At 39.5% G+C, this 19819-nt stretch overlaps 1 protein-coding gene across 1 annotated transcript in view; it reads right to left on the bottom strand.

Annotated features, from left to right (window-relative positions):
• MATN4 (matrilin 4) overlaps positions 1-19819 on the bottom strand; it is a 71991-nt gene that overhangs the window by 21192 nt on the left and 30980 nt on the right. The window contains exons 2-5 of the mRNA XM_081947553.1: positions 5744-5853; positions 3214-3783; positions 2322-2444; positions 1188-1310 (exon numbers count right to left, since the gene is read on the bottom strand). Of these exons, the coding sequence (XP_081803679.1) occupies positions 1188-1310; positions 2322-2444; positions 3214-3783; positions 5744-5819 (892 nt within the window). The 5' untranslated portion in view covers positions 5820-5853. The remainder of the gene's footprint in view (positions 1-1187; positions 1311-2321; positions 2445-3213; positions 3784-5743; positions 5854-19819) is intronic.

Raw genomic sequence — 19819 nt, 5'->3', positions numbered from 1 at the left:
CATAGGGGACGAGCAATTGCCCCCTGTGGAACGGGCGCGCAATTTGGGCGTCCTCCTAGATGCCCGGCTGTCAATGGATGACCATGTGGCAGCCGTGGCAAGGGGGGCATTCCACCAGGTTCGCCTGGTGCACCAATTGCGCCCCCTACTGGACCAGGATGCCCTACGCACAGTCACTCATGCACTGGTGACGTCTCGCCTAGACTACTGTAACGCTCTCTACATGGGGCTTACCTTGGGACGCGCCCGGAGACTGCAGCTAGTCCAGAACGCGGCCACGCGGGTTGTCATGGGGAGTTCCAGATACTCCCACGTAACACCACTCCTGCGCGAGCTGCACTGGCTGCCTGTGGTTTTCCGGGTGCGTTTCAAGGTTCTGATTACCATCTTTAAAGCGCTCCATGGCATAGGACCTAGTTACTTGCGGGATCGCGTCCTCCCACATACATCCCTGCAGCCAATCCGCTCTCACAGGGAGGGGCTTCTCCAGGTGCCGTCCACTAGGCAATGCCAGCGGGCGGCGCCAAGGAGTAGGGCCTTCTCTGTGATGGGCCCAACCCTCTGGAATGACCTCCCCCCCGATATTAGAACCACCACAAACTTCCGCTCCTTCCGACAAAAACTGAAGACTCACCTGTTTCGATTAGCTGGCCTGGCATAACTATAACTATAACTGTTACAACTGTTACCTCCTGGAAATATATTCTCAACTGGTATTTTAAGGGTATTGTTTTAAATCTAATTGATTTTAGGGCTTTTAGAGCCATATTCATATTCTTCTGTACAGTTCTTTTAATTTTTTAACCTCCTCCATATGTATATTTATATTTATATTTATATTTGTATTTATTATCTGTTATTTGCTGTGTGGACTGTACACCGCCCCGAGTCCTTTTTGGGAGAGGGGGCGGTCTAGAAGTGCGAAGAATAAATAAATAAATAAATAAATAAATAAATAAATAGATAGATAGATAGATAGATAGATAGATAGATAGATAGATAGATAGATAAATAAATAAATAAATAAATAAATAAATAAATAAATAAATAAATAAATAAATAAATAAATAAATAAATTGTACTGTGCATGCATGCGCAGCACACATCAAGCACACCCAATTTTCAACAGCAGCTGCAGAATGGTTATTTCTCCCTATAGCTGCTGAAGCAATGCAGATTTTACTCACTGCTACAGGTCTTCTTGTCTTGGTTAAGCTTGTAGCCCGTCCGGCAACGGCAAGTGAAGGTGCCTTGTGAATTAACACACTGGTGCTCACAGCCATGTCCCTCATTAGCACAAGGATCAATGACTGCAGGAGTAAAACAGAATTCAGAGTTTGAACTTCAGAGGAAAAAGCCAGAGGAGTGTTTCCTACTGGGAAAACTAACAGAGAACCCAATCCCAATTTTGCAAAAAGAGGAAAAAAATGCCTTCGATACAGATATATGTTCTAGTTTATTACTTTCACATTAGCTACAAGCATTTATTTCTGTCTATAAGCAGCACTTCTGACTCTCCCTTTGCTATTTCCATTAACAAAGAACTCACAGACATGCAGAAAGAGATAAAATTTCCAAATGACACAGCGTGAGCACTGATTTCTTTGAACACCATGTTGGGTACCATAACTAATATATAATCAATAGCTATTAATTGTGTGTCTGTGTATCAGTAGTGGGTTCCTAAAGTTGGGACCAGTTTGGCCGAACCAGTAATGGTTTGGTGGCCTGGGTCGCTGGAACCGGCAGTGACTCAGACCTGCCATGCCCTCCAACCAGTTCTAAACTTGTTTTCGACTTCTGCACACGCACAGAACAATTTTTATTGTACTGTGCATGCATGTGCAGCACACATCAAGCACGCCCGTGCGCTGCTCACCTATGAGCAAGCCAGCAGTAATGGCTGTGGGAACCCACCCCTGGTGTGTATGTGTGTGTACATATGTATGTATGTGTATATGTATGTATGTATGTATGTATGTACGTACACATGCACGCACGCACACGCACACTTCTGGGGGGGGGGGGCAGCAGATTATCATTTGCATCAGTAATCATCTATCTCATCCCGTTATGACCACTAAATCACTTGATTGCCTAGATATTTTTAATAAAAAATGCAAAAAGGGAGCCAGCATGCTGTAGAGTTCCAACCCCCATAACCAATGGATCCCACAGCCATTATTGATAAAACAAAAATAGCAAACAAATAGCAGAATAATACTTAAATGTTTTTCCTCGGTGCAGAAAAACAACTTTGTGACTGTTCGCAACATGGTTTCAAAATTTCACCCATCAATTAAATAATCTATTACTCTTACTTGAGCATGTTTTTCCATCTGTGTTAAGTTTGTATCCTGGTTTGCACTGGCAATAAAAGGAGCTTGGGATACTGACACAAGTGTGCTGGCAGCCATGGTCAAGTTCTGTGCACATATCAACACCTGGAAGAAGTAAGTTTGCATATTGAGAAGGAAAGATGTGCTGGGAACAGTCATATTGTTAAAGCAGCAGAGCTCCTGTGGAAGCATGTGCCTCCACCTAAATTTCTTTCTCTTTAGCTGGAAATTTGGATAGAAAAGATCCTTTAGCAGTATTTCTCAACCTTGGCCATTCTGCAACATGGAGGGGGCGGGGTGACAACTCCCAGATTTCCCCAGGCAACATGGAATAATAGAAATGAAGCAATAACCAGAACACAAAAATAGTAATGGAAATAATCCCCTCCCATTACTTATATACAATACATATTTCTGGAATACAGTAAGTTATTTGAAACCAAGAACGGCTGCTGAAAAGGTGGATCTTTGAGATCTTTAATCAGTACATATGCCCAGTTTGAAGATCACAACCACCCCAAAAGGGGTGCTTAAATAAATAAATATAAATCGAATTATATTAGTGCTACTATATAGGACATGCTTTATTTTTGAACAGTTTTGAGTGAAAAACCTTCACAAACCTTCACTTCTGAATGTAAACAGTCTGTTTTGAGCATTTGGGAAATGTTGGAAATAGAGCTGTTTTCCAACTGGAAATATTTCCAAAATGCTCAAAACAGATGGACCCACATTTGAAACACCACTTGAGCACTTGGGATTTCAAATTTAATGAAGCTTTCACATTCAAAAAGATTTGCCTACCCATGGTACAGAGAAGGAAAACAAGAAGGATAAAAATCAGTCTCAATGCAAGCTTTATTCCTTTACTCACCACATAACTTGTCCTGGAGCTGCTTGCCAAACTGTTGGATGAGATCAAAGGATTCCACCAAGAAGACATGTTCCTCCAGTGGGGGGGAGGCCATGGCCTTCAAAGAGTTCATATCTGCCCGCTGAACACCCACAGCATAGATCTCAATGCCAGCAGCTCGTGCCTGAGCAGCCACTTCAGTGACACGGTCCTGGGGCCGCCCGTCAGTTACAATCACAGCCACACGGGGGATATTCCTGTGAAGTGGCCGGGCCCCGTTCTGTATGGTAAAAGCCACATTCATGGCGTATTGAATGGCCAAGCCTGTCATGGTGCCTTGAGACAAGGGGACAATGCTATTGATGGCCTTCTCCATTTCTGCCCTGGTGAAGAAAGACTTGAGAGAGAAGACGTTCTGGACTTGGCTGGAGTACTGAATCACACCAACCCGTGTGGCGTTTGGCCCTACATCCAAATTATGGATGATGTCAATCATGAAGCGCCGCATGGTCTCAAACTCATAGGGACGGACACTACGTGAGCTGTCGATCACAAAGACAATATCCAATGCACGAGTTTTACATTTAGTTTCTGGAGGAGGAAAAAAAGATAAAGTTGGCTTAATCATCGTATATGCTTTGAAAAAGATATTCCTTCTTTATTAATTAAGATTGTATTTAGGCTTTTTTAGTGTATCAACTAAAGAACATGATTGATATAGGGCACAAGCATACACACACACAATGCGCGCACACACACAAATTGTAAAGACCTGTAAAACAAAATTATAGATTTGCCACTCCAGGTAAAATACCCTTAAATCTGCGGTAAAATCCAGCAGGTTCCGACAGGTTCTGGAGAACCGGTAGTGGAAATTTTGAGTAATTTGGAGAACTGGTAGCAGAAATTTTAAGTAGTTCAGAGAACTGGTGGCGGAAATTTTGAGTAGTTCGGAGAACTGGCAAATGCCAGCTCTGGCTGGCCTCAGAGTGGGGTGGGAATGGAGATTTTGCAGTATCCTTCCCCTGCCATGCCCACCAAGCCATGCCCACCAAGCCCACACAATGCCTACCAAGCCCACACCCTCCAAGCCACGCCCACAGAACTGGTAGTAAAAAAATTGAATTTCACCACTGCCTTAAATGGAAAGTAACACTCAGTACAATTCATTCTTCCATTTGATAAATAAACACTATCTTTTAGAAAATGGCAGGCAATTTAATGCACAAATGTATTTAAACTTCACTTGCTATCAATACTCAACATCAACAAGGTCAATTGGCAATACCAATGAGAGTTCTACTCAAAATCATTATGAGGTGCCAGATTGCGTTTTCTGGTGTTAACATATCTTGACCACAAAGTTGCTGTTATTCATTGAAAAAAGATTGAGAAAAATGTAGATGAATATAACATTTTTGGTTTTGCTTGCATATAATCTATCTAGCAAAAAAATAAAATTAGAAGAGCCACTATTAGACACCAACATTTTAGAACTGCCTCATACATTACATTTTAACCCACTTTTTAAAAAAAATTGCATGGAGTGTATATAAAAAATTAGGGTTTGTTAGGATGCTTTGATCCAAAAGGCATTAAACTGACTTGCTAATTCAAAGTCAACTGTTTTAGTCAATGGCTCCTTTTCCAAATGTTTCCAGTAATTATTGTGCCAATTTCACCGTATATGTATATTGAAGTTAGTCCAACTTAAACATACTGATTAAACATGTGTTAGGCTACACTCTTAATCTGAAATTCTTCCACTACCTCTATTTGTTTATTTAAAATACTTCCATGATTTCTACCTTAAAGTTTCAGTAATGACATGTGGAACTTTAATAATCGAAGATTAGGGATACTGAATCTCTATTCAGACAGGACAGACATAGCATAAATCAGGGCTGTAAAACTCACGGCTCACGGGGCGGATGCGTCATGCATTGGCCACGCCCACACCTAGTTTAGCAAAGGGGGAAAAAGTTGTGATACGTCACATGATGCTACCGTGACAATGTGAGTTGACACCCCTGGTATAGATACTGGACTAGTGAGAAAAGCCTTATATGACTTCCTATAAAGTATATACACTACAGCATTATGTTGCTGCATAGTGTGCAGGGAAAAAAAACCCTCACCAACCTATAAGAAAGGATAAATGAGAAATAGGGTCTAGTTCAAATGTAATCATTACTTTTTCAAATTTAATGATGGATGTTTTTCGGGTCAGAAGTTCAGATTGTACCTTATAAGATGCATTTGAATAGTGGTATGTAACAAATCTTCCCTCTTAAATGAGTGAGCAATTGAAAAGAGTACCTTTTTGTCAGTTAATTTTGATTGTCAGCTGAATGATACATTGATTGATGTAACCACAGAGATAGATTTTGCCCAGGACTATCAGTCTCCAACCTAGATCTTCAGGTCTTCCAACAGTGATTGAATCTACCGTGCTGCTGGACTGTCTATATTTTGATCTGTTTTTAGATTTATCTTGAGTTTTAATTCAGGTTTCATTTTTTTAAAAACCCAAAAATTAGCTGATACTTACCTAAGAGTTTTGGACGACCTTCCATCATGGTGAAAGCAAGCATTAAAAAGGGTATACCATACAGCAGCTTCATCATTTTCTTTCAAGATGATAGGATCTCAGCAAAAAGTCTAAAGTGCAAAAAGAGAATGTATCTGTTCATTTAACCAGATTTTTAGAGTGTCTTCTCACAAGACTGACAAAAATATCTGATAATGTAATAGAGTCATGTTAATTTGGGTATGGGTGTATGTGTGACTCCAGTCAACTAACTGGCCTAATCCTTGCTATTTTCTTTGCACGATTTCAGAAGTGGTTTGTGGCTAAGAGAGTATAACTGGTGCAAGGTCACCTCAGTTGGCCATGTATCTAAGGTGACACTAGAACTCACAGTCTCCTGGTTTCTAGTTTGGTGCCTTATCCAATGTACTAGCTCTCTATGTTAATATATGACAACAAAAAATCAGGAGTTTACCATGTTTCCTTGAAAATAAGATAGGGCCTTATTTTCTTTTGACCCCCAAAATAAGCACTTGGCCTTATTTTGGGGAACTCTTATTATTTTTGAGGTGCAGGAGGCAGAGAGCATAGTCACCTCATGGCTTCTGCTGTGTTGCAATATTTTTGGAGAGGGTTTATTTTTGGGGAGGGTTTATTTTAGCACATGCGCTCAAAAGCTTGATTGGGCTTATTATCTGGGGAGGTCCGTTTTTCAGGGAAACAGGGTAATAGAACCATTTCAAACTAATACATTTTATTGCAAGACATACGCTTTTTGTAAACCATAAGTTCATCCAATGAAAAGAGTGGTTACATTGATGTAGGACCTAAATTGGATAATTGGGGAGTGAGAGAAAGACCAAAAGGCTTTGCAGGTGGAGGTTACACGTGAGACTGATTACCAGTATCTTACAGATTAATAATTGTAATGTATTAAAAATCTATTGTGTTTGTTGAGATCATCTGAGGTTGCCTGGAGCCTTTTGGTGCAGGTGAGTTCAACCACCTCTCACAGTGGAATTAAGTAAGCCTTTCAATAAAGTGTATTAGTCACCAGAATTCTTTGATATGTTTTTTTTATCTGATAAAATTTTATAATATTACTTTCGTATCCAGTTGTTCATAAATGGTTTTTGAAGGTTAGCCATCTAGCTTGAAATCTCAATATAGATAACATGGTTTGAAAGTAAAAGATCATTTTAAAGTTGGTTATTCAGTGGTAAACTACTGAGCATATAGCTCTTACCACTCTTAAGTTACTTTGTTCCATATTATATTATACAGAGTTCTGAGAATCTAAAGCAGTGCTTCAATTCTTTGGGGAATGTAAGGCAAGTGCCCATGTAATTTCAGCAGTTGTGTAAATGTTGATATTAAAAATACCAAGTTACTATTGAAACTATTCTTAATGTAAAAGCAGTTATCCCAATGGGTGGTTTCGTGGTGTTCCTCCTGCTATATTATATTAAAATTCTTCATCATCTAGCAAAACGAGAGAACATTGTGGCTTTCTGATGGAGAGACCAGCTGCATGCTAATGAACTTCATTTCAGTACATAAGCCAGAATAATTTATTGGAATAATATATTCCTTTCCCCAAACTCCTCTCTCTATTACTGTTTTGTGCAACATGCCAAAATATACATTTTAGACTAGTATGTTGTGCAAGCCAACACTGGGTGGTTAGTTTATGGTTCTGTGTACTGTATGACCCAAGAAGTGGATAAATAGAATATCCATGGCTACCTTAGCTATATATGGTGTAAAGGTTCCCCGCACATCAGAGGTGGATTGCCAATTTTTCTACTACCGGTTCAAGCACGTTCCCACATTTGTAGAAGTGTCTGGATGGGTGGGCAGAGCCTCCCTCCACCAATACTACCGGTTTGCCCAATCTGGGCCTAACCGGGAGCAATCCACCTCTGCCGTACATGTGTGCTAGTCATTTCTGGTTCTAGGAGCGGAGCTCATCTCTGTTTCAAAGCCAAAGAGCCAGCACTGCCTGAAGACATCTCCGTGGTCATGTGGCTGGCATGACTAAATGGCGAAGGCACACAGAGTGCTGTTACCTTCCCATCAAGGTGGTCCCTATTTTTCTTCTTGCATTTTTTACATGCTTTTAGGTTGGCAGAAGCTGGGACAAGCAACGGGAGCTCACACGGCATTAGGAATTCGAACCACTGAACTGCCAACCTTCTGATCAACAAGCTCAACATCTTAGCCACTGAGCCACTGCGTTCCTATATATGGTATACAACGGCTTATTCAGGGAGGTCAACAGGCCGCCATATTTTCACAATTTAGAACATTGGGGAAATGAGCAATTTACCAAATCCCACTGACAATTTCACCTTTCTCTAGTCATATTCCGGATAATTTTAAATACTCTAACCCAGTTGACAGAAACCACAGGAAAAGAAAGGACATTAGCAGAACCAGAGCCTTCTGAATAATTCAAAACAAGATGTCTAATCAATAGCATATTTTTCAGTGCGATGACTTCTAGACGTGGAAGGTCCCGACTGATTTAAGAAGAATAAGAAATGCAGCAATAGCAAATAGTATTAAAGTGTAGTAATATAAGTAATATGGACAATATTATAGTTTTGGAACTCTGGAAAAGAAATAATAAGAACTTCTAGATATTAATGTATAAGGTGACCAACCGTCCTCCTTTAGGGAGGACAGTCCTTCTTTTGTAAGTTCTGTCCTCCCTCGAAAAGTGTCCTCCTACATGTCCTCCTTTTCGATATTTCCAGTAATTATGAGACGCATGCGCTCCACACGAGAGATCTTGAGATAGAGCGCCGCGTGCAAGTGGCTTTGTTTATCAAAACACGACACGGCACGTCGGCAATTGAATGACTCCCGGTAATTATTTCTTTCTCAGTGAATATTCAATAATACAGAGGCAAGTACAATTCACGTTTTATTAATTCATTAATTTATCCATTTAATAATTTGGTGAGGCAAGTGAGGCACAGCCTAACCTTTCATCATCAGGGCAGTGAGTCATTTGATGGGAAACTTGCCTTTTGGGAGGAATGACCCAGCTTGGCTCCCGCTTTCGATCTGCCGCCCAATGACCGAACGGAGAAGTGAAGAGGCAGGAGAGACAAAGCAGGAGCCAAGCCGAGTCATTCCTTCCAAGAGGCAAGTTTCCTATCGAATGACTCACTGCCCTAGACTCGAGGCTCCAGTCCAGGCTGCGGTGCTTGCAGCCCCCTGCGGTGCTTGCAGTCCTTCAGGGACTCCCAAGCTCGGCACCAGAGAGCCGCTGCAAGAGAGGCTGGCCAGGTTGCCCGGGCAGCGGCAGAGGTTCCCTTTGTTCTTTTGGGTGTGGGAAGTGGGGGGGTGGAGAGGCTTCCTCCGCTCCGTCCGCTCCCCATCTGCGCTGCCCTCGCCTGACAAGCGAGCCCCGGATTCCGCGCAGCTCTGGCAGGCGGTGCCGTGGCCGAATCCCAGGGCGGAGGGCAGCAAGTCGCAACTGAGCATGCCTGACTGTGGAATTCTGGGAGTTGAAGTCCACAAGTCTAAAAAAATTGCTGCCTCACTAGCTATAAACCTCACTGCAAATATGTATACTTTTATTTACAAGTTGTAACCCTGTTGTCAACAGAAGTGTAAAATAATTTAAATTTAAATTTTAGTGAAGTTATTTGCTTATGTTAAAGTTTCAGTTGTAATAATTAATTTTATTTATTCATAATGTGCTTGCATCGTTCGTGCAGCTTTATATTTTATTTTTAATTTTAAATTTCATTTAGGGATGGAAAAATCAAAAAAGAGGAAATGCCATTTCAACGATCAATTGAAAAAGGAATTTCCTTTCCTCATATCAAAGAAAAATGCCATTGTTTTCTGCAATATTTGCAGAGGAGAATTTTGTATTGCAGTTGGGGGCAGAGCAGCTATAACAAAACACTTGTCTACCAACAAACATAATCAATCATTAGATGGATCAGCTTCCAGTAGTAAAGTAACACGTTTTTTTAAAACTTCAAATTATTCTGAAGATGAAAAACAGTTAGCTGCAATGGAGGGAACATTTGCATTTCATACCATAATTCACAATCAAAGTTTTCGTAGTATGGATTGTACAACTAATTTATTGAAAAAGTTTCACAATGCTAAGTTTTCATGTGCCAGGACAAAATGCGAGGCTATTATTAAATCAGTATTTAAAAATTACTGTGATAAAATACTTACAGCAGACTTGAAAATTGCAGCATTTGTAACGGTTTTATCTGATGCATCAAATCATAATGAAACCAAATTGTATCCAATACTAGTAAGATATTTTAATGTTACCAAGGGGATTCAAGTAAAAATTTTAAATTTAGAATCCATTGAGGGTGAAACTGCTGAAATTTTGTCAAACCATCTATACAGAGTAATAAATGAAAACAATTTGAAATCCAAAGTTGTTGCACTAACAGCTGATAATACAAACACAAATTTTGGTGGGCGAAGACGCAAAGGGGTGAATAATGTGTATGTAAAATTACAACATTTACTCCAAAAGAAAATACTAGGAATAGGTTGTAATGCACATATTTTGTCAAATGCAATCAACACGGCATCATGTGCCATGCCAATTGATGTAGAAGTAATTATAACTACGATTTATTTGTATTTTAGTCGTTTTACCGTTCGTGTGGCTACTTTAAAACAATTTTGTGAAGAAGCGAATGTTGAATACAAAAAACTTTTAGGATATTCAAAAGTTAGATGGCTTGCTCTAACACCTGCTGTAGAGCGTGTTCTACAATTATTTGAGCCTCTCCGTTCATATTTTTTAAGTTTAGATAAATGTCCTAAAATCCTGGAATCGTTTTTCAATAATGAAATATCTGAGATATTAATGTATTTTGTACACAGTCAAGCATCTATTTTTCACAAAGCAATTCAAAAGATTGAAGGTGAACGCATTTCAGCTACAGAAGTTAGTCTTATTTTGAATGACTTTATCCTTCAATATAAATCTCGATTTGAAGATAAATTTCTTCCTTTAATTATAAAAAGAAAATTGTCAGATTTAGAGGAATCAAATCCGGGCATAATGGAAAAGTTTATCAAAGAAGTGCAGAATTTTTACCAAACATGTTTTCAATATATCGAAGAATGGTCTGAAACAAACATCACGGGAAATAACAGCTTTCAATGGTGTTTTTTTACTTCATCGCAAGTATATTGGACAGATATTGAATCTTGTGTTGAGTTTTTATCTAAAGAAATGCCAGACATTAAAATAGACGACAATTGTCTCTTTGAAGAAATTAGAAGACTGAATGTATATTTAAGTTTTGAAAAATTAATACAATGGGAAAATCAATATGTTGAAATTGATAAAAGATGGGTGGATATTTTCAGCCATTTCAAAAATGAACATATTCCATGTGAAAATTTATTTATACTTGTTCAATTTACGTTGTGCTGCCCTGGAACTAATGCAGCAGTTGAAAGAGTTTTTTCAATTGCCAATGATTTTTGGACAAGTGAGAAATCGAGATTGAATGTTGATACTCTAGCTGCAGCACTTGCCGTAAAATTCAATATGAAGGATATTTCTTGTTCAGATATTTCCAATATATTGTTAGAAGATGACACATTGACAAAAAATATTAATTCAATGGAAAAGTACTCATTTAAATAATAATTAACAGGCATGTAAGCATAATTACAATATAAAATGTTACAAATGTTTTATTATGCATATATCATATTTTAGTGTATTATTGTTGCAATGAATAAAATATTTCTTTTATTTACGATATATTTTTTCCAATTTATTTGTCCTCCTTTTCATTGTAGAAAAGTTGGTCACTTTAGCATTTTGGACAATAAAATGTATTTTGTCCTCCTTTTCATTGTAAAAAAGTTGGTCACCTTATAAGGATATTGATGAAAAGGTACCAAGGGGTCACAGTCTTCACAATAGTCTGACCTTAACTGGTAATGCTGGCAAAACCTTCCTGTTTGGTTCAGAAGTATGTTTAGGAAGATTGGCACTTGATTTCAATAGCAATAGCACTTAGACTTATATACGGCTTCCTAGTACCTTATAGTACTCTCCAAGCTGTTTACAGAGTCAGCTTATTGACCTCAATAATCTGAGCCCCCATTTTACCAACTCCAGAAGGATGGAAGGCTGAGTCAACCTTGTGTTGGTGAGTATCGAATCCTGGGAGCGGAATGCAGCTTTAGCCAGAAAAATAATAATAAATTCATTTCAAGTGTTCAGCATTCTAATGATGGGAGGAAGCAGGATGCATAAAAGGGCACCTCTCTCCCATGATCAGGCTCTGAATGTCTGAAGAAAACAGTCAGACCGTGCAGGATTGGACAGCCCCCAAATCTCCATAGCAGAAACTGCAATGAAAACCACCAGATTAGCAAAGATTATTATAATCTTGTCAGCAACAATTTTAGAGGTCAAAGTACTATGAACATACAATGTGATTTTAAAGAAAGCAGCCTTGAAGCTTCAGAGATTCCACAAGTGCAATAACTTTTCCTAACAGTTTGTCCAGAAAAGCCTTAACATACATTTATCTATCTATCTATCTACTGTATTTTTCGGAGTATAAGACGCACCAAAGTATAAGACACACCATGATTTTGAAGAAGCAAATTTTTAAAAAAGTTTTTGCACTCTGCAGACCTCCCAAAAATAGCCTGTTTTTCGTGAAAACGGGCCTGTTTTTGTCAAAAGAAAAGGGCATGCATAGTCTTTAGGAGGATTGTAGAGTGCTCCTGAGGGTTGGGGGGGGGCAAAAATGAGCAAAAAATGATCCATTTTTCGCTCATTTTGCCCTCCCGAGCCCCCAGAAGCACTCTGGAAGCCGCCTAAAGGCTATTCACAGCCATTTTTGCAAAGGGGGCGGGGTTTCAGGAGGCCAAAAATGTTGTATTTAGTGTATAAGATGCACCCAGATTTTCACCCTCTGTTTTTGAGAGAAAAAGGTGGTCTTATACGCTTAAAAATACAGTATGTATCTATCTATCTATCTATCTATCTATCTATCTATCTATCTATCTATCTATCTGTCTGTCTATCTATCTGTCAAATGTATTTATTTATCCAATTTATTTATTTATCAAATTTATTTGCCATCTATCTTGCCATGGGACTACTCTAGGTGGCTTACAACAATAAAAGCAGAAAAAGTAAAGAAGTGTAAACGTAACAATAGCAAAGTAATGGAACACTAGAATAAACAGTGAAAAAGGAAACAATGAAAATGTCACCCTATGGGAATGAAAGATGGATGGGTGAGGAAGCAGGGAGCAAGTGGGGGTAGGGATGTGACTTTCTATCAATCTAGTAGCCACCTCCAGTGTGATGCTCCCCAGGCCAATCAGCAGAGCCCAGTCTTCCGACTCTTACTGCTGTTATAGAAACAAATTTCCATAACTTGGAGATTGAAAAAGCTTATGGAGTGGGAGCAGGAGTGGGTTCCTAATGATGTTGGTAGTGGTTCACTTCGTGCATGCACACCAGACATGTGTTGCTCACACATGCGCAGTTCATTGTAATTTTTTCTGTGCATGCGCAAAGACCATTAAAAACTGATTAAAAACACGCCAGCAATGGCAGCAGAGACCAGGGAACCAGTTCAGGGACGTGGCCAGCCTGGGTCACTGCCAGTTATGCGACTGAGGTCAAACCCATCTCTGGGTGGGAGTGGTGAAAAGTCATGGTTTTAAATTTTCTAATGACCCAGATATGTTCAGAATGCTAAAGGTGTAATAGCATTTGCTTTATCCACCAGAAGGCTTTGTGGTAGTATGCTCCTGCTTAGTGAACAATGCCGGGAGATTCTCAAAAAAAGCAGAGGAATTCTCGAAGACTATGCTAAAAAATGTAGTGTTTTCCTTCTGTTTTGAAAAGGGAGTGTGGTATGCAGAAGCTACTTTTTTCCACAGCTTTGTCATATAATTCTGGCTAAGTTTTGGAGGCAGGAGAAATCTTACTGAGAAAGAATGAAACTGGTCATGGACTGCCTCCTAGTGGCCAATGTAAGTAAAAACACCATAGAGGATATATACACTAATGACTTCCACCCAAGAAAAGGGTGCAGAAGTCATGTAAAACCTATAAAATGGGGGATTATAAATAACTAATATTATTTATACTTATAATTATTTGGCTTATTTCTAAAGGGCAGGTGTCTTCATTTCTAACATTTCCAGTTTGTGAGCTTCTTAGATGCAGAATTCTGGACTATCAGGACTTTTGGTCTTATCCTCTAAAATCCTACTTATGTTCTATGTCTTACATTCTATCTTTCTTCAGCTTCTTTCATTCCAGTCTCTGTTTTAAAGACAAGATATACATAACTCAGTTTTCTGTTCTTTGCTTTAAATAAGCAACGAGTTGTGAGCACTTGCTCCAATTCAGCAGGACTGTTCTTGTCATAAAGCCCTCTTCGCGTTGAGTTCAACTGTTGAAGATTTCTGAATAACACTGCAGACATGCTCCCGTATGCCAAGATTAAACTCAGTTATTGGATGTATGGAGATACACTGTTATAGCCAGAATTTATTATGTGGTGTATATATTAATGGGTGGGTACATATATCATGCTAATCAAAAGCAAATAAACAAGAACATGATGTCATGATTAAGTTATATTAGGACTGGAGAAAGCCAAGTTCCACAAACAGAACTCTATTGAGTGACTTTGGTCACAGGTTCATTGTTGTAGGGAAAAATTGGGAAAAAATGATGTTATATACCTAATCTTGAATTCTTTGAAAAAATCAGGATATAAATCTAACTAATGATATAAAAAATAACAACAACAATCATCCTCAAGACACCCACAACCAAATCAGATCAAGAAAAAATAGTGTCATTCACACACACACACACACACACACACACACACAGAGAGAGAGTATATATAGCAAAAGCTTTGATTTTGTATTTCTTTTCAAGCATTTCCTTATAATTTTTTTCACTCTTATTACTCAATTAATGATATTGCTTTTTAAAAGTAGGGCACTTAATTAATCTATTTCAAGAGACAAATACCCAGTCACTTAGTTTAAAAAAATTCTCCTTAGATAAGCTGACTATTTATTATGAACAAATCTAAATAAATACCACAGATTTATTCAGCAGATTTCCACTCGTAGCCATAAAATTGATTTCACTCTCCAGATGCTACAAGCTAAACAAGATTTCACTTATTCATTCTAAATCATTTTATACCTTGTCACTTTACGCTACTTTCACACTTCTAAAAACAGGGGTATAATTCCTCCATTTTACTAAAGGCCTCTTTTGTATATATGCAATATTCTCCATGTCAGCCATTTCTCTTCTCTGAACACCAGAAATGTCTTGTTCATGCCTCTGCAAAATTTCCAACTCAATTTTGTGTCAGAGCCAAAAAAATAAGCCTAGAAAGCTTAAGGCATACAGAATTTCAGTTAAGAAAATTGACCATTTTTATTTAGCAGGCGCTTAAAAGACTCCTTGGGGGTTGATGCATGAATGCAGTTTCTGTTCTGAGCAGCAGTTGAAACCAAAGGCTATCAACATAAATAAACATAGAAAGGGAAACATGCCAATTAAGATCTATCTAAATTATTATTCTCCCTGTTTTTAGGGTAAAAGCATGATAGGTGAAAAAGCAGCGTACAGCTGTCGATTCTGCAGCAAATTTGAGGTGGAATAACCCAATGCATGAGTACAGTCCTTGGGTAAGAAGCCAAATGTATCACCCCAGACTTGTGCTTTCACAAAATGTGTGTGTTTGTGGTGTGTGTGTGTGTGTGTGTATGTGTGTGTACAGGAAAATGCATTTTATTGGATAAGGGTCTAAAGGGAAAGTTTATGTCTGCCCTAAGCAACTGTATTTGTCTAAATTGGAAAACCAGATAACAAGCAAATGGAGTCATGGTACAATTATTTTATATTATAACAGTCAGACAGTACACAAAACAAATCTTATTAGACTGAACTCTTGTATACTCAGAATGGATTGTTGAGCTATAAGACCAAGTCAAAACCATATGGTTTAGGTTTAAATGTGGGTTTATACACTGTTCTGGTCATCCAATTCCTTCCATAACATAGCCCAGTGTTTCCCAACCTTGGCACATCTTGTTACCTTTACGTTGCCAAGATGGAGAAACACTGACATAGCTTAAAGGACCCCTGATGCAGAATATTGGATTGTATGCATTATTATCTCCTCCTAAAGCCAATTTTGTTTCATTCATATCTTATGTTCTTTTTTCTTCCTCTTGACAGGAGTGGGGGAAAGCAGCGATAAGCCTACAGTGGTAATGCAGAAGATCATTGTTATCGTGAGGATTTAGTGACATACTCTGATTTCTCCTTATATTAAGAAAAATCTAGAAACTTCGAACTCATTCTAAGCTAGCCTGCTTGTTTTTCAACTCTTGATTGCGGAACAAAGGAGAAGGGGAGTGGAAAATATCATGTAGCTTCAAAGACTTTCCCACTGTAAAAGACTTTTGATTCCCATCCCAGAGTCATGAGCCAGACAATCAAGAACAGGTCTTGCAGTCTCTGGAGTATAGCAGGGCCATGAAATCATGGTAGCAATTTTTGATAAAAACTGTCAGGTTGCTGTTGTTGGTGGGGAGCTTCTACACAAAACCTAGCATTAGTTACCATATTTTTCAAAGTATAAGACGCACCTTTTTCCCTCAAAAAAAGAGGCTGAAAATCTGGGTGTGTCTTATATACTGAATACAGCATTTTTTGCCTCCCGAAATCCCGCACCCAAAATGGCCGTGCATTGCCTTTAGGAGGCTTTCAGAGTGCTCCTGGGGGCTGAGGAGGGCAGAAATGAGGGGGAAATTGGCTACTTTTTGACAAAAGGACCAATTTTTGCAAAACAATGGGCCATTTTTTGCTCAGTTTTTGGGGGGCCACCCCCCAGAAGGACTCTACAAGCCTCCTAAAGGCTATTCATGCCCTTTAAAACAATGGGCCCATTTTCGCAAAAAATGGGGCGTTTTTGGGAGGTCTGCAGAGTGCAAAAACGTTTTTAAAAAATTTGCCTCTTCAAAACCTTGGTGTGTCTTATACTCCAGTGCGTCTTATACTCCAGTGCATCTTATACTCCGAAAAAAATGGGTATGGTGGAAACTGTTCACCCTTAGGCCATCTCTGCTGTTGTTATTAAAGAGCTCCTGGCAGCTTGTAAGAGATGTGGGTGTCATCTTACTTGGCATGTATGCTTTTTATGCTATGCTTTTAAATTTGTTTGCTTGCTTAACAATAAGGTTTAAAATCCCTTTATTTACTAGTTGTACATTGCCTCTGGAGCTAAAAAAACAAACAAACCCCCGATTGTCTCAGCACCTGATCACTTCCCTGACACTTGGCAAACCAAAGCCCAAAAACAGTTTGGGGCAATTGTGCTGTGAACATTTCTAGAGGTTTATTGTGACCAAACCTCACCTCAGGAGCAAGAGGGCAAAGAGCCTGGTTTATTCTGTTTCCAAAAAATGAAAGACGAATAACTTACAAAGCTGAAGGATTACACAATACACACTATCCTAATTTGTTGGACTAAATAATGTGCATAATGTGCACATGTGTTCATAATGTATGAAGCTGAAATACTGTGATTGTGTGTGTATAGGTACTGTGAAGCTGTACGTTTAAATATACAAGATACCAAAGAGGTATTTGGCAGGATACATGTCTATAAACGAACCATCTCTCCTTGAATCATCAAAGCAACTGCTTCTTTTGAAGGGCTCATGCAGCTGCTTTAAAAACTATTCCCTCCCATCTGCAACTACTTCATTTCCCTGGTGATCACAATGGACGCAGCTTTCGAAGAAACTCATCCCAAAGGCTTTGACTAGACTGTGGACAATGGACATACTAGAGATTATTATATCATTATATGTTATTTGTTGGGATGATCCCACAATGTGAATGATTCCATCATTACATCCATGAATGAGTAGCCTCTCTTATTATGCACTCTCGACTACGTACCTGAAGGCAGAACAAGAAGCAATGGATGGAAACTAATCAAGGAGAGAGCCAACCTAGAAATAAGGAGAAATTTCTTGACAGAACAATTAATCAGTGGAACGGCTTGCCTTCAGGAATTATTGGTGCTCCATCACACTTGAGGTTTTTACGAAGAGATTAGGCTGGCATTTGTCGGGAATGGTATAAGGCCATGATGGCGAACCTATGGCATGTGTGCCACTGGTGGCACGCACAGGCCTCTCTGCTGGCACGTGAGCTGTCCCCCAGCTGAGCCCCACCAAGCATGTGCATGCCAGCCAGCTGATTTTCGGGTCTCTGCAAAACACTATACAAGCCTTCGAGAATATAACTATATACAAATGCATCGCTGAACAATGGAGATGAATGCTAAAGAGGAATAAAGCTGCATACAAGGCCAACATAACACCTGTAACAGCGTAGGCATGTAGAGGGGGCAGAAGGGTGCACCCCCATGCTGCTTTTTTGGTCCCAGGAGACTTCAGGGAGGCCTGCTAGGCCCAAAAGGGGGTGCAGGGGGTGGAACACGTGTGTGCACAGGGGCACACATGTTGTAACATGCATGCTGTCATGCGCACACACACGCTTTTGGCACATGAGGGCAAAAAGGTTAGCCATCACTAGTATAAGGTCTCCTGCTCAAAAAGAGGGTAAGACTAGAAGACCTTCAAGGTCCCTTCCAACTCTGTTGTTTTATTATCCTATCGGCCAACAGTTCATGACTGGGGATGTGCAATACCTTGACCATTTTTATAGACTTCACAGTCATGACAAAACTATCTGCCCAAATCCAATTTATTTGCCTGGTGTGTCTAAAACCGGGCTAAGAGGGGCACATACACACACAGATGGTGGAACCGCTCCTTTTATCCTTGCATCCTGCCAGTCCTATCCTTGTCTTGCTATTCCGTTCCCAAGATGGATCACATGGGAAAGCTTCATCAATATTTGCTTTCCCATGTGATCCATCCTTCAAATCTTTTGCTTGAGAGGAAGAGTCTGGAAACAGCCTCCAGCTAAGGAAGGTTGGGGCCGTGAAATAAGTGGGAGGGGCCAGCCTATGAAGATTTTCTTTTACTCAATTTCAAACTTTTATGTTCAGATGAAAACCTGAGCAGAGCTAAAATTGTTTCTAAGATTGAATCATGAGACGAGATGCCAGTCTGGAAAGCAAAAATAGGAAATAGATTGTTTTCACTTTATTTAACAGTAGCAAGAGTAGCAAGAGTTTCCTTAACAGGGGAATAATTGCACAATTTGGAACAATCCAAAAAGCAAGTATATTTCTGCTCTGAAAGGAGAAAGCCTAGAACAGTGGCTCACTCGGTGCTATAATGGACTTTCTTCTTTTGAAAAAGATGATTCTGCAGCTCCTCAGAGCCAACTGTTTCTGATACATGCATTCTTGGCTCAGAGTAGGGGAGTCGAACTACCAATTCCAGTAGAGGCAGATCAAGAAAAGATAAGACTAAAACATGCAGAACGTCAGTAAACTTCCCGCTTTAAATGTTTGGAGTTTGTTAAATATGCCGTTAATTCTACCAGCACACAAACTTTAAGAATTGCAATTATAACTGTATTTTTTTTCTTTTTTTCAATAGGACAAGTGTCTATCATCCACACTGCAGAATACATTACAGTATCATACAGAGCAATGTCTTGCACTTCATACTGTTGGTCAAGGACTGAGTTTCTAAAAAAAAAAGCCGTTTTGGGGTTTCAGTGCAGCTTATTTGATAATTCTTCTTTTTAGTCCAGGCTACTTGTTAGTAGAACTATTCTGAATATACTACTTGCTCTTTAGTTTTTCTTCTATTTGCTATTGGATTCCTATGGAGAATATGGAAAGACAAGAGCCAAGACATTTTTATTCTTCCTAGTTTGGCCTAGAACAGCAGTGAGTTTCACATTTTGTTACCACCGGTTCACCCCACGCATGCCCACTTCCTTCTGCGCATGCTCCTGGCCTTCTGCACATGCACTTTGCTCATGCACACGCCTTCCGTGCATGCTCCTGGCCACAAAAACATGCCTAACTAGGACGGCATAGATCCGGGGCGGATGGGCAGGCCCACCCGTGA

The sequence above is a fragment of the Natrix helvetica genome, assembly GCF_964273705.1.
Source record: "Natrix helvetica genome assembly, chromosome: 3".
Classification (NCBI taxonomy): Eukaryota; Metazoa; Chordata; class Lepidosauria; order Squamata; family Natricidae; genus Natrix; species Natrix helvetica.
This window is presented reverse-complemented; position numbering and strand designations above follow the sequence as displayed.